Source organism: Dromiciops gliroides, chromosome 3 (genome assembly GCF_019393635.1).
Source record: "Dromiciops gliroides isolate mDroGli1 chromosome 3, mDroGli1.pri, whole genome shotgun sequence".
In the NCBI taxonomy this organism is placed as follows: Eukaryota; Metazoa; Chordata; class Mammalia; order Microbiotheria; family Microbiotheriidae; genus Dromiciops; species Dromiciops gliroides.
Window position 1 is genome coordinate 514842936 of NC_057863.1, and position 15134 is coordinate 514858069.

Consider the following 15134-nt stretch of genomic DNA (forward strand, 5'->3'; position numbering starts at 1 on the left):
TTCATGAAATCAGGATTCCATCAAGCTTCTTTAATGCTATTTTGATCCTACTTAAGGACAAAGAGAAACCTCCTAACAGAGAAAGCAAGGAACAGGTGGATACAGACATGTCAGTACTATTATTTCTCCTTATTTCATATTTAATATTATAAAAGATGCACTATAATCTTCAAGAAGAGTGCAAGACAACTTTTCAGGGATCATGCTTTTATCAGTTAGGTAGTTGGACTAGTTTACCTTTGAGATACCTTCCAACCTAATGCGTAATTATGAATTAGTTCATTCAATCTTTCCTCCAGTGCCTGGGCAACAAACATAGAGAGGCTGAGCCAAAGGGGTTAAGGATATGGAACAATAGAAAAACCAATGATCCAAATGTCAGAAAATTTAGGCTTGAATTACACGGGGAAAGTCACTTATGCCTTTCTGTATGTACTCCATTACCTCAATGGTAAAATATGGGATTAAAAATATTAACTCGTTCTACCTTGGGGTCTTTGTAAAGATGAAATGAGATCAGACACGAAAAGCTCTTTGTTGCCTTACAAATAAAGCAACAAACATCACAGACTCACATTATTCAGACACGGATGCACAACAAACGTCTATTCAAGCCTTCACAATTTTGACTTGGGACAACCCTGCGGATTTGGCTCTCTACACTGGTCATGTTATCCCACCAGCGTTCATATACCTCTGCAAGGCATGTAGTAAAATTTACTCGGAAATGAAAAAGGAAGACAACTATGGTGCATTTAAAAAAATAACCAGTGTTATTTTCCCTTGTTGCACGCGCGAACACCACACACACACACACACACACACACACACACACACACACACACACACGCACGCACATCTATCCCCGCCACTTCTGCCAGAGGGAGGTTAGCGCAGCCTGTATCCAAGAGGGAGGAGGGATGGGAAAGATAATTGAGAAACCAGATGCTGAGGCACAGCTTTGGGATAGCAGCGCGCCACAGAAACGCTCGGGGCGGAGCAAGGAGACAGCACCGAGCAGGGTAGAGGAGAGGCGGGGGAAAGCAACAGAGGAGGCAAAAACAGAAACACCAGCTTCCCAGCCCAGACTTACCTGCAATTCCCCGGCCTCCCCTGGAGGGGAAGGGGTGTCCCCAGAGGCTGCAGGCAGCTCGGCTCGGCTCCGCTCCACTGGGAAGGGAAGGGTAGGGAAGGGAAGGGCTGTCACAGGCCGTCCCCGCCCCCGCCCCTCCCCACCCGAGGCCACCGCCCTCGCCTGGGAGCCAAGGGAATTATTTGCCCAGAGCCGGGGGATGGGTGCTTCTACCCCGCCCCTCTAGGAAAGTCATTCGCTGCTAGGGAGCGCAGACAAACCCCCGCCCTAAGCGGTCCCGCTCCCTCACCTTTCAAACCACCGCAGCCGCCGCCTTCGCCGCCTTCGGCCGCCTCCGCCTCCGCCCACGTCTCCGCCCCCGCCCCCGCCTCGGGCATCAGTTTAGACGACTGGCGCGTCCCTCTGCTCCTGCCGGAAGCTGGCAGTCGGAAGTCCCGCCTTCTTTCGGGAGCTCGCGGGTGGGGGGCCATCTTCCGGGAGCGCGTCCTGGAGTGGGAGGAGCTGGCTGGGCTGTGTAGTGAGGGAGCTGCGCTGGGGGGCCCCTGGTCGAGAGCTCAGAGGTGGGGAGCGGGTCCCCTTGGGGCCAGGAGGGGCGTGGGGAGGCTCTGGCGACCCCGCCGAGGCTACTGGAGGGAAGAGGACTTGCGGCGTGGCGAGGGGGGGCACGGCCGGCCAGGGGTACCGGCCCCAGCGTTGAGTCCCCCAGGGAGAAGGAGGACGCCAGCCCCTTCCCGGCTGGGGCGCTTCCGGACTCAACTTTGATTCTCCCCGGGGAGCAGGGGGCACTTGTCCCGGTCCCGAGTGGGAGCCACTACCCAGATTGTGTTCTTCCTCCCTCCGCCGTGGCGTGGGGTGAGGAGAAAGAAATAAACAAAACATTCATAATCCGGATTATCCGCGGCGACTCTCGGCCTTCTCCCTCCCCCAGTTTAGCTGCCTATCTGGGTCATTGGGCCTGCCTCTCTCGCCCTCTCCTTCCCCTGGAGCCCCTCTGCCGGCCCATCCTGAAAGGGGTCAGTGCCGCAGTAACTGAGTCTAGACCTGAGAAAGTAACAAGTGTGGGAGAGCTCCTGTGAATCAAGAGGGGTTTCTTTCTGTGTTCCACGTTGAGGTATTCCCAGTCTTAAAATGTCAGGGAAACGCAAGCGTGTGGTGTTGACCATTAAGGATAAGCTTGACATAATAAAGAAACTTGAAGAAGGCAGCTCTTCCAAACAGCTGTCAGTGATCTATGGGATTGGTGAAACAACAGTTAGGGATATAAGGAAGAATAAAGAAAAAATTATAACTTATGCTAGCAGTTCTGATTCAACAAGTCTCTTGGCCAAGAGAAAGTCGATGAAGCCGTCCATGTATGAAGAGCTGGACAGAGCTATGCTAGAATGGTTTAACCAGCAAAGAGCAAAGGGGAATCCTGTATCTGGACCAATTTGTGCAAAAAGAGCAGAGTTTTTCTTCTATGCTTTAGGAATGGATGGAGATTTTAATCCTTCAGCTGGTTGGTTAACTCGATTTAAGCAGAGACATAGCATTCGTGAGATTAACATCAGAGGAGAAAAGTTAAATGGAGATGAAACTGCAGTGGATGAATTTTGTAGCAACTTCCGGGAATTTATTCAGAGGGAAAATTTACAGCCTGAACAAATCTATAATGCCGATGAAACTGGATTGTTTTGGAAGTGCCTACCAACAAGGACATCAGCTATCAAGGGTAAATTTACTGTTTCTGGGCGCAAGTTAATTGAAGAAAGAGTCACGGTTATGTGTTGTGCCAACGCAACAGGTTTACACAAACTTAAACTTTGTGTAGTGGGAAAAGCAAAAAAGCCACGTTCCTTTAAAGGTACTGACACCTCAAACCTTCCAGTTTCCTATTTCAGTCAAAAAGGTGCATGGATGGACCTTTCTATTTTCAGACAGTGGTTTGACAAAATCTTTGTGCCACAAGTTCGAGAGTACTTAAGATCCAAAGGCCTTCAGGAAAAGGCAGTACTGTTATTGGATAATTCACCGACACATCCAAATGAAAATGTCTTGAGGTCAGATGATGGCCAGATATTTGTAAAATATCTGCCACCTAATGTAGCCTCATTGATTCAACCTATGGATCAGGGTGTCATAGCTATTATGAAGAGACACTATAGAGCAGGACTTCTCCAAAACAACTTAGAGGAAGGTAATGATCTGAAAATGTTTTGGAAGAAACTAACGTTATTAGATGCTCTATATGAAGTTTCAATGGCATGGAACATGGTTAAGCCAGTTACTATTATCAGAGCATGGAACAAAATTTTTCCTGGCAATGAAGAGAAAGAAGGTTTGGACTTTGAAGAAGAAGAAATTTCAGCAGCTACTTTAGCCACCATATTACAGCATACACAAGGATGTGAAAAGGTGGACACTGAGAATGTTGAACAGTGGTTTGAAGTGGACAGTACTGAACCAGGTTATGAGGTATTAACTGATAGTGAAATAATCAGAAGAGCACAGGGCCAAACTGATGAATCAAGTGAAAATGAGGAGGAGGAAATAGAGCTGATCCCAGAGAGGAATATTAATCATGCAGCTGCTCTCAAGTGGACTGAAAATTTATTGGATTATCTAGAACAGCAAGGCGATATGATTCTGCCTGACAAACTGGTAATACGCAAACTCCGAGCCACCATAAGAAATAAACAGAAGATGACAATGAATCCAACTCAATAACAGTATTTTAAAGTTTCATTGTCCTGGTAACTGTATTTGTGACTATTAATCTATTTGCAATATAGCTTAGTTTTCTTTAAGTGTTCCAAATTCTCAGACAAATTCAAATGCAAAAATTATTCCAAAGCCATACAAATGGTTTGGGGACTATTTGTACTATTTTTCTTTTCCCTCTCCATTTCTGCAGATAATTGAGCTGATATATAGATCTATATCTATATCTATATATATGTAAAAGTTTTATATTTCTATCACTTGACCCATTCCTTATTTTTGACCAAGTGGCATTTCCCTAAGTATTAATGGCAAAATTCTACATGTAACAAATAGTCACTGAGCACCTTCATTATACCCAAAATAATTTTTTTGCCTGACTCATGGGGCTGCTACAGTTATCCTTCCTTTGTGCCAACTATTGCTGCCGTCTTGAACAATTATCTGTTTTATTTATTTATGTAGGTTGTCAGGGTGAAGAAAAATCTATCATATAGCATTAGATCCAAAGTAAGTAATAGTTATATTTAACATTTAATTCTAAATTATCCACAATGATAAGGGAGGGAGTAATTGTGTGTGGATTTTTTTTTCTTAACTAGCTCAAAAAGTTGTAGTAATTATTCTCTAACAGAGAAGATGGCAGGAAGAAAGGCTGTTCTGGAAATGTGAATTGTAGGGTAATTTTGGATTCTCTTACTGTTAAACTTCTTGGGGAAAATAGACTGTGATACATGAGAGAAGAAAATTTTATACTACATCTGTTTGTGGATAAATGAGAGATAAGTATATTATCTGAAAATTTTGCTAAACCACTGGGTTCACAATAAATACAGGGTATTGTATAAAGGAAAACAAATAGGCCTCTTTTCAATGAGCCTGCCAAAATGTACAAAGGACAGTCTGTCAGTCCAAGAATATTTACTAAACATTCATTGAGATCAGAGCACAGGTCTTTACCCCCAGAGACCATCTATCATGATAGTTTCTTGGAACATCATCCTTCCAATTCAAAAGCTATCAAAAGGTCCCACTGGGGGGACTTTGAGATGCTATCCATAATGAAAGTTACAAAAATTATCTCCCTTTCTTTGTAATACAAAAAAGGAGGGGGGACCATTAAACTGAAAAGGTGAAATGATTATTTTAAATAAGCCATATGTTTACATCCTGTTAATGAAGAAAAGTTATTTTGGAAAATTCCAGACCACAAGAAGTTTAATTGTTCTGTGTGTGTGTGTGTGTGTGTGTGTGTGTGTGTGTGTGTGTGTGTGTGTGTGTGTGTTAAAGACTGAGGGAAAGGATCTTTCTTTTTGTTGGTTTTTAATTCATGTCAATCAGGATTGTGATGAATTTACATATTGAACCCAGTATGTTTACCTAATGCTGCTGAAGCATTCAAAAGACATGCCATATGCATATTGTTTAAAGAAGTTTATAATTGAAATCAAAGTGTGTCTTTGTATTGAAATTGGTACTTCTTGGTTTGGCTCTAATATGGATGTGATTTTTAAGAATTGCCCTTCAATTCATTAGTCATTAAGAATAATATTTAGCTTTATCATCTACATATTTTTCATCTTTATAGTGCCTTTCTTAGACCTTGAAAAGCCTCTTACAGCCATTTCTACCTTTCCATAATTGCCATCTGAAATTTTCATGTACCATATCTAGAATTTAAAGTAGAATCTTCGATAAAATATTTGTTTTTAAAATTCTATCTGTTGCATGAACTGCTTCAGGTCACAGAAACAAATAATAGTAGTTTAAAGAAAACATTCATTTATCTGAAATGAAAAGTCTGTATTAAAAATCTCAGAAATTCTGTCCAGGTTTGTCCATGGTTTTTTTCTTACCTTGTTAGTGAAATCTAGCCTGTATTATTGCCACCTAGTGGTAAATAAACATTGCTGTTAAGTGATGGGGTTTTAGACTATTTGATATTAAATAAGGGATTCTTTTACAGCATGACCATTGCATCCTTGCCTGTTTCTAACTAACCGCTGTCCCATCTGAAAACTGCCAGTATTGGTAGCTTGCCTTCTCTGATCCAGTACTTTTATCCATTCTCAGAAATAAAAGTAGTTTTCACCAGCCAACCTCTGAACTCACCTGCAGGTCCTCCCCTGCCATCCTGCCTTCAATCTTTACACCCTCTGATAACTTAGGCCTTCTAGGCTTTCCAGTATAGCTTCTTGATAGCACACTTAACATGTTTCTAAAACCCAGCTGCAATAACAGGTGTTCCTTTTTCCCCACAGCTTGGTGGTGACAACTGAAAAACATATTTGAACATATTTTACTGCCTTCTCTACAACATAGTATGTCAATAATGACAGCCCTTCTATTCCCAACTCTATATACAATCCAGCAGAATACCTGCACATTCACTTCCAAATTGCCATTATAGTAATAGTTTACATTGATATAATTCCATATAATTACAAAGCACTTTCACGTACCTTATTGTCTACACCCCATGATGTAGTACAGACTTTATTGTATTCCCTTGTGATAAAATTAACAAACACATTGAATACAGTAATCGCATCTGACATTGTATATAATATTTTGTTCTAGTAGTCTTCTGCCTCTGCTGGGAATGGGGAGGTATGTTTCATTATCTTTTCTCTGGGACCTTTGCTGGTTTTTTAATTCTGAATTTGACTTCCTTTTAATCTCTTTAGTTACATTGTTGGAATTACTCTGTATATTTTCTTGGGTTGGCATATTTTTAAGTTCATACAAAATTTTCCATATTTCTTTGAATTCCTAATTATACTCATTTTATAAAAGATGAATATGCATCCCTCACGGGAGGTTAGGTATATTGCCCAAGCTCACACAGTTAGCTACTGGTAGATTTTCAACGAGTTCTTCTGACTCCAAGTCTGGTTCTTTCACCATGCTGGGTTATTTCACATGACTAGTCAGGATAGACTTTCACTTCCACAGTGCTTAGTAGAACATTTAGAAAGAAACTTTCTAATACTTGCCAAAAACCGTTTCCCATTCTCTTTCTAAAACACATGAGCCAATCATGACAATAATTAAAAATTAAAGCAGTGGCACCTGCATGGTAGCCCTAGCTGAGCCATAGACATAAAGAAACTGAGCCTCAGACACAAATAAGCATCTGCATTTGTATTCACAAATCTAAAGTGAAAGCAGAGTGGATAGACTACTGGGCCTGGAGTCAGGAAGACTCACATTCCAGAGTTCAAATCTGACACTGACAGGAGCTTTGTGACCCAGAGCAAGTCACTTAACCCTACTTAAGGGTCATGAAGAGTTGGACACTACTGAAGCAGCTGAACAACAATAGAATGAAACACAACAAAGGACTGGGGGTGGGGGGGTGAGATGAAGCTAGAAGAGGGATGGAACTGCAAGAAAAGTTCCATAGAAGAAAGGTGAAGCATGGTCAGAAGAAAGGAAGATAGAAGAAAAAGTAAGAAACAACTTTTTGTTTGTTTAAGGTTGGAGGATGGGGAGCAGAAAGATAAAAGCAAAAGACAAGAGAACAAAAATATGAATTTACAAAACAAATTGTTATGGGCCTAGCACCACCCCAGAAGTTTTCTGGGGTTCATCAAAGAACCTTCTCCTTGAGAAACTAAACCAAAGGACAGACACGCCTAAAGAGATAAGTGGCACTGGATCTGGACTGAGCTAGCTCTGGGACCACCACCCTTCATTCCAGTCTCCCCCACCCCTGGGGAGATAAGATTAGGTGTGGCAGCTGCTGTTGTGGACAGAGAAGGAGAGAAATGGCATGAGAGATCTGAAGCCACCCCTCACCCAACTCCCCCAGCCACCACCAGTGGGGGATGGTCCTTCCTCAATATGGGAACTTTCCAGTCAGATGATCACCCCCATCAGTCTCCTGCTCAAGGAGACAGCCATGCTCTGTGCCATGCCTTCTCCCTATGAGAAGAAGTTCAAGGATTTCTCTCTTGGTTTCCCTTCCCCAGACCCTAAATAAATTATAGGATTCTATTGGATTTGTGTGCAAGAGGGTGTAATTCTTTAAAGAGGAATTCCTAAGGACCCCAAACCCCACCCCCTGTCCCAAACCCCCTACCCTATTTCTCCCATAATATAACCAACACAAGTACAAAGCATTCCATCGGAAAAGAGGTAGAAGACATAAAAGGGATCAGATATGCCCCTTACTCAAGACAAAATATAAGGGTGTTGGGATAAATAAGCAAGTTAGGGAAAGAGGTCTGTTACTGTTTGTTTTTGCAGTAGTATTTCCTCATCCTTAGAACAGGTTTCAAAAGGTGTTATTCAGCCTTGTACCAGACAAATAGTTTTGGTCTAATCATCCCATATTACAAATAAGGGAAATGAGGGCAAGGAAATTTTTTGTGTCTTGCCCTTGTGTTACACAGAAGTAGGATTCGAATTCAGGATTTTGTTCTAAATCATACCCTTCAACCCTATTCCACAGTCTTTTGTGATGCAACCTGTATCCAGTCTTGCTTTTCTCCAAAGTCAAAGTCAACTTTGATCCTGTCACAACATATTCCTACCAGGCCTTTGAGGTTTCACCATGCTGGTTCCCGATACCACATTTAATATATCTAAAATCTAGCTGCACCACCAGATGTTTCTTTATAGATGATTCTGAGAGAAAGGTGGTTGCAGGTCTACAGGTGGATACAAATACAGAAGAAATGTTGCTTCTCATTGAGCGTCAAAGCCAATTCAGCTCAGCAAAGATTGATTATCTGTTGTGTACTAAGAATTGTGTTAAATACTGTGGGGGAGCAATGAGCCAATAAGACACCTGTACATAAAATAATCCTAGAGAACAATTCTAAGGCACTTGGAAAAATTTGAGATGTATTTGCCAACCCGCAATGGCAGCAATACAGCCTCTACAACTCCTTTTTCAGTTCTTATGACTAACTTAGTAAAGAACCTAGTACAGGTGTTAATTTCTTTTTTTTTTTTTTTGTGAGGCAATTGGGATTAAGTGACTTGCCTAGGGTCACACAGCTAGTAAGTGTTAAGTGTCTGAGGTGGGATTTGAACCCATGTCCTCCTGAATCCAGGGCCGGTGCTCTATCCACTGTATCACCTAGCTGCCCCTAATTTCTTTTTAATATTATAGAGTTTGGTCTCTAGTTTATGGAATTTCCCTGGGCTATTATAGAAACCTGATTCCCCAACCCCTGCTTATTCAAAACAACTTTAGAATATATTCTCAAGAAATACTTGGGTCTCTTTCAACACAAGGAAGATATGGGGGTTGGGGTGGGAAGTATTCAAAAGAATAGATAAGTGGAATGAGTTAGGGAAGGTTGGGGGAGAGAGTAGGTTTTTACAGGGGAAAAAAGGAAATGCAAATTGATTAATAAAAGGATCAAGTGAGTCCTAGAAAATTGAGTCCTAGAAAATTCTAGACTAAAGAGAACTTTAAAAGGCTCAGTGTATTTTCTACATTCTGTTAAGAGGGAATGGTTTGGTAGCTTTAATAAAAGCTAACAGTTCTCTAAATAAGAATACTTGCTTTGTATGTACAGCTGATGAAAATTCCTTCCCTTAAGCAGTTCCTGCTGCCAGGGTCACACATCTCTTTAGAAACATGTAGGCTGGGGAATACTCATGGTTATTACTCAGTTGGTCTGTGCTATGTTGGCACTTGGGAGAAGGGAATAAGCTCTGGGAGTTTGCCATTCCCTTCCCCCCTCATCTTTCAGAAATATCCTATTCACAGTAACATATACCATTTGGAGAAAAACATGCATTCATTTTTTACATTTAGTCTTTAATTGGCTTTATGCCTGCATTTTCAAACGTTGCCAATTATTGAATATTTAAATTATGTTTTATTAACTGTAACATCATAATGTTCTAGACCTTGTCCTGTTGAGGCACAGCAGGAGCCACTTGGTACAATGAAAAAAGTACTGTATTTGGACTTGTAGAATTTGGCATGATGGATAAGACAGTGGACTTGAAGTCAGGAAGATCAGGGTTCCTATCTTGTCTCAGACTTACTACCTGTGGAACCCTGGGCAAGACTCTTAAACCTCTATGTTTCAGGTTTTTATTTGTTTTATGTGTAAAATGAAGCAGCTAGGCTTTATGACCTCCAAGATCTCTTCCATCTCTAAATCTATGATCCTGTCACCTGAGTTCTAATCCTGGCTTTGTCATTAATTACCTTTGTAAATTCAGGTAAGTCCCTTAATCTTTCAGTGTCTCTGTTTCTTCATATGCAGAATGGAGGGGTTGGGCTACTTCCCTTCTAGTTTTTTTTTTTTGAGGCAATTGGGGTTAGGTGACTTGCCCAGGGTCACACAGCTAGTAAGTGTTAAGTGTCTGAGGCTGGATTTGAACTTAGGTCCTCCTGACTCCAGGGCTGGTGCTCTATCCACTGTGCCACCTAGCTGCCCCAATCCCTTCTAGCTTTAAAACTATGCTTTTAAAATTTATTTCCCGGGGGCGGCTAGGTGGCGCAGTGGATAAAGCACCAGCCCTGGATTCAGGAGTATCTGAGTTCAAATTCGGCCTCAGACACTTGGCACTTACTAGCTGTGTGACCCTGGGCAAGTCACTTAACCCCTATTGCCCCGCAAAAAAAAAAAAAAATTTAAAAAAAAATTTATTCCCATCTCACCACACTATATTCTTAAAGTCCACCTTATCACTATCCAACAGTATGTTCTGTTGGACTCCATTCAACAAGTGAATTTAACAAACATTTAATAAGTGTGTGCAGAGCACTATATTAGATGGTAGGGTAGATGCAAGGCCTAGATAAGACATGACTCTGGCCCTCATGGAGCTTGCAGCCTCAACCTCTCCGCCCCCCCCCTTTTTTTCACACTTCCCACTACCACTACTTCTCCTTTCCTATACCAGTAAATAGTCAAAATATTTTTGCTCCCTACTAATAACACAATGGAGCTATAAATCCAATGACAAGAAGTTCAATAAGAAAGGCAACTATAAAAATAGCATCCCTTGTTTTAAGTCTCCTGAATGCAATGTTGATGTGATTTTTATTGTCCACTGCAAATAGCATTCTGCATCAACATTCTCCCCAAATTAAATACCTCTGTGCCACACTGCATGAAAATGCATTCATACAGTGCTTTTCTATACTGTACTTGAACAGGAAAGTATGTTATTTAGGATGGAGTGGGAGTAAAGCAAACTATCGGGCCACTTTTCCTCCCTTTCTATCCATGGTTGTAAGTTTGAACTGATTCATACTTCAACTCAGAAGATGATTCCTGTCCTCAAGGAGTATACATTGTCACAAGGGGAAAAAAAAAGGTGGGAGATCCAACTAGGGAAAATTTTATACTGGATCTTATCCTCCTTAATAGGGAAGAACTAGTTGCTAAATTGGAAATAATAGGAATCTTGGAGGGAAATGACCACCCCCTTGTAGAATTTGCGATAGAGAAGAGCCAGATATATTCTGATATGCAGCCTAAATGGTTTGTAAACAAATTTCAAAGGCTTCAGAGAAAGGATAAGTAGAATATCAAGGACCAAAATTCTGTAGGGCAGACTCCGGTAGAGATGAGATTTAAATATAATTGGGAAACTTTCAGCAAAGTAAAAACACTATACAAAAAAATGCTAATTTGTGGTTTTCCAAGTCAATATGAGGCCCTTAGGGATTTGTTTCTCTGATTCTGAAGAGAGTGCTCAAAGGGATGGTAAACTTTGAAAAATGAAGGTTCAGTGGGAACAACCAAGATAAGGACATACAATGGGACTTGTCTGAAGAGACTGATGTGGCAAAATAGGGAACTCATAAAATTTTAAGATGTGTATAGAAGAGGGAAACAAGGTATCTAGGTGGCTCAGTGGATAGAGTACTTGACCTAGAATGAATAAAAAGACAAGAGTTCAAATCCAGGTTAAGTCACTTCCTTAGCTATGTGATAGTCGCTTAACCTCTGTCTGTTTCATTTTCCTCAAATGTAAAATGGGGATAGTAATAGCACCAACCTCCCAGGGTTTTTTGTTAGGATCAAATGAGATAATATTTGTAAAGTACTTTGGGAACCTTAAAATGCTATGTAAATGCTAGCTATCATTATTACTAACAAGGTCCAATTAAAATGAATATGCTCCTGTAAAAAAATGATTTGCTCTGTGGGGACCAATTTTTAACTGGGGAGTGTTAGCTAAGTGGCTCGCCCGCAATATTGGGGCAAGGAAGGAGACCGGCAGACTCCCTCAAAACAGAACAAGATTTATCTTAACAAGAACGAACTTAAAAAAAAAAAAACACAAACAGGATCAGTAGGATCAAGGGAAAGGAAATAAAATGGGGAAAGGGAAATTATAATACCTGAAAAAATACCCAGGAATCAGCTGAAAATATGCAGCAGAACACCTGTCGCTTTCCAGCTTCCACCTAGAATGCCCAATTCTCCTCCCCCAAACCTAGAAACACCCCACACAGCCCCAGCCAATGGGATGGCCGCTCTGACAGTCACATGACTGTCCTCACTAGGCTTCCAATCATTATAATTTTGCCAGGCTCATGTAGGCGGTTGTCGAGTGGTGATGACCTGAGGTGCCAGAGCTCTGGCAACTGCTACAACCAGTGGGTGGAGCACCATGCGGTTTGGGGTGCCCCAGGCCAGTGTGCGCCAAGGCATAAAAACCTCAAATAACAATTAATTCAGCTCTAAAGCTGAAAATGAGCTAAGCCTAGCGAAGAAAACAAGGGTCAGCAAAAAGGACTCAGATTAAGAGCTAGAAGGAACCTTCTACACCATCTAGTCTGACACCTCTTCCTCCTTTTATGGATATGAAAAATGAGACAAAGATTTTGTGACTTGAGCTGGTCCACATAGCTAGGAAATGTCTGAAGTGGTCATTAAAACTAGGGCATCCTTTCACCAAGTCCTATCTCTTACACCATGCTTTCTTGTTTTGTTTTACCCATCTTGGGAGAAAGAGGTAGAACAAAGAATAAGACCTTTGCTGAGGATGAATAAGGAAAGATAGCAGAAAACAGAAGTTGAAACCAATCAATTTTTACTTTGTTGGGTTTTTTTCCCCTGTAAAAATAACTTTTTCATAGGACTTAACAGAAAATTACTAATAAGGAGTTAATATGTAAGGTAAAAAAGGAGATAGTAAGAGAACAGTTAGCTTTGATGAATTCAAGTCACCTGGCCCAGATGAAATTCTATAAATCCTTGAGTCAGTCATTAAACATTTATTAAGCACTTACTATGTGTCAGTGGAGAAGGAAATGGCCAACTGCTCCAGTATCTCTGCCAAGAAAACCCCAAATGGGGTCAAGGGGAGTCAGACATGACTGAAATGACTGAACAATAGCAATAACTATATGCCAAGCACTGTGCTGAATGCTGGGGATACAGAGGAAAGCAAAGACAGTCCCTGCCATCAAGGAGCTCACAGTCTGAGGGGAGAGACAACATGTAAATAACTACGTACAAGGAAAACTATTTATCAGAAAAATTAGAACTAATAACAGCAGAAAGGCACTGGCATTTGGGGAGATTGACAAAGCTTTCTGGAGAATGTGAGATTTTAGCTGGGGCTTTAAGGAAACCATGGTAACCAGGAAGCAGAGATAAGGAGGGAGAGCAGGCCAGGAATGGGGAACACTCAGAGAAAATGCTTGGGGCTGAGAGAAAGTATCTTGTTAGAGGAACCACAAGGAGGCCAGTGTCACTGGATCACAGAGTAACTGGGAGGCGGGCGGGAAATGGGGGTTTTGTGGACTGGGTAGCTGTGTAAGAAGGCTGAAAAGGGATGGAGGGCAAGTTATATAGAGTTTTGAATGCCGTATAAGGAATTTTATATTTGATTAACTAGCTTGACAGTTAGCTAGATGGTCTTACTTTCTCCTTATGTATCTTTTTTTCTCCTTATTTATCTTAACTATCAATTCTGTGTTAGCCATTGTTGTTCTGTTAAGGCTTGTGCACAAGTGATTACCCTTTACAGAAAAAAAGAAAAACAACAAAGGAAAAAGAGGGGAGCTACTGGAATTTATTATAGTATGTGTTTCTGGGGAGAGGGACATGATCAGATCTCCATTTTAGGAAAATCACTTTGACAGCTAAGTGGAGGATGAACTGGAGGGAAAGAGACTTATGGCAAGGAGAACAGCCATTAGGCTTTTGCAGTAGTTCAGGTATGAGGTGATGAGGTTCAGGATTGTGGCAATGTCAGAAGATAGAATGGGGAATATTTGAGAGATGTAACTAAGATAAAATCACCAGGTCTTAACAACAGATTGGATATGGGGTGGGTAATAACATCTATATTGTGAGCATAGAGGACTTGGATATTGAAAGAACTGATGATGGTGATTGCTAAGCCACTGTTAATGATATTTGAAGGATTCTGGAGAATGGAAGAAGTACCATAGTAGTGAAGAAGAACAAATGGTCCAGTTTAAAAAAAAAAAAAAAAGGAAAGAGAAAACTCTGGAAAAAATAGGCCAGTGAGTTTGACTTCATTTCTGGAAAAATTATAGAACAGTTTATTAAAGAGGTAGTTAAACCAGGATAGATGGACCAGGGTAATGCCATAGACAGTTTGCCTAGATTTTTACAAAAAAGGATTGATATCATACTATTATCATAAAGAATATGGAGATATGTGGTCTAGACAATAATACACTTAGTTGAGTAAGAAATTCACTTGAAAGTCCAGACCCACAGAGTAGTTAGTTCAGTTTTTTTGTTTGTTTGTTTTTGTTTTTTAGTGAGGCAATTGACTTTAAGTAACTTGCCCAGGGTCACACAGCTAGTAAGTAAGTGTTAAGTTCCTGAGGCTGGATTTGAACTCAGGTACTCCTGACTCCAGGGCCAGTGCTCTATCCACTGTACCACCTAGCTGCCCCATTAGTTCAGTATTGGCTCAGCTAGATAGGAGGTCTCCATTGAAGGCCCCCAGAGATTTGATGTTTAATATTTTTTATCAGTGGCTTAGAAAAAGGTATTAATGATATACTTGACAACTCTGCAGATGACAAATCTAGAAAGGAAAAGTAACATACTAGTCTTGAAGAGATAGGATACCAAAAAAATGTGTGAGAGGCTAGAGTACTATGCTAAATATAATATAGTAAGATTCAGTAGGGATAAATGTAAAAGCTTCCATTTCAGTTAAAAATCAATCAATTTCACAAGTGTAAAGTGAAGGAGGCATGATTAGATAGCATTCTGTATAAAAAAAATGTGGGAGTCTTAGTGGATTGCAAGATGAGTTTGCAGTATTATGTAGCCACCAAAAAGGGTAATTTGGTCTTGGTCTGTATTAAGACAGACATGGCTTCTAAGTATATAGAGTATATTCTGGACAGTCTACATCT

General features: G+C 40.9%; 2 protein-coding genes across 5 annotated transcripts in view; one reads left to right on the forward strand and one right to left on the reverse strand.

The window, feature by feature from the left end:
* The window catches only part of CCDC82 (coiled-coil domain containing 82), a 55144-nt gene extending 53708 nt beyond the window's left edge, over positions 1 to 1436 (reverse strand). For 3 of the 4 annotated variants that reach the window (XR_006355549.1, XM_043992219.1, XM_043992221.1), the window contains exon 1: positions 1383 to 1436. The gene's annotated coding sequence lies outside the window, so the exon portion shown is untranslated. Of the gene's footprint in view, positions 1 to 1093; positions 1171 to 1382 lie in introns of all 4 variants that reach the window. The other variant, XM_043992220.1, reaches the window with a different exon arrangement.
* Positions 1437 to 1593: 157 nt separating this feature from the next.
* On the forward strand, positions 1594 to 5788 carry JRKL (JRK like). Its single transcript, XM_043992222.1, has one exon. It carries the CDS (start codon positions 2222 to 2224, stop codon positions 3797 to 3799), a length of 1578 nt encoding a protein of 525 aa, XP_043848157.1. The 5' UTR covers positions 1594 to 2221; the 3' UTR covers positions 3800 to 5788.
* The last annotated feature ends 9346 nt before the right edge of the window (positions 5789 to 15134 follow it).

Coding starts and splice junctions, on each gene's coding strand:
- JRKL (XM_043992222.1), top strand. CDS start 2,222: ATGTCAGGGAAACGCAAGCGTGTGGTGTTGACCATTAAGGATAAGCTT.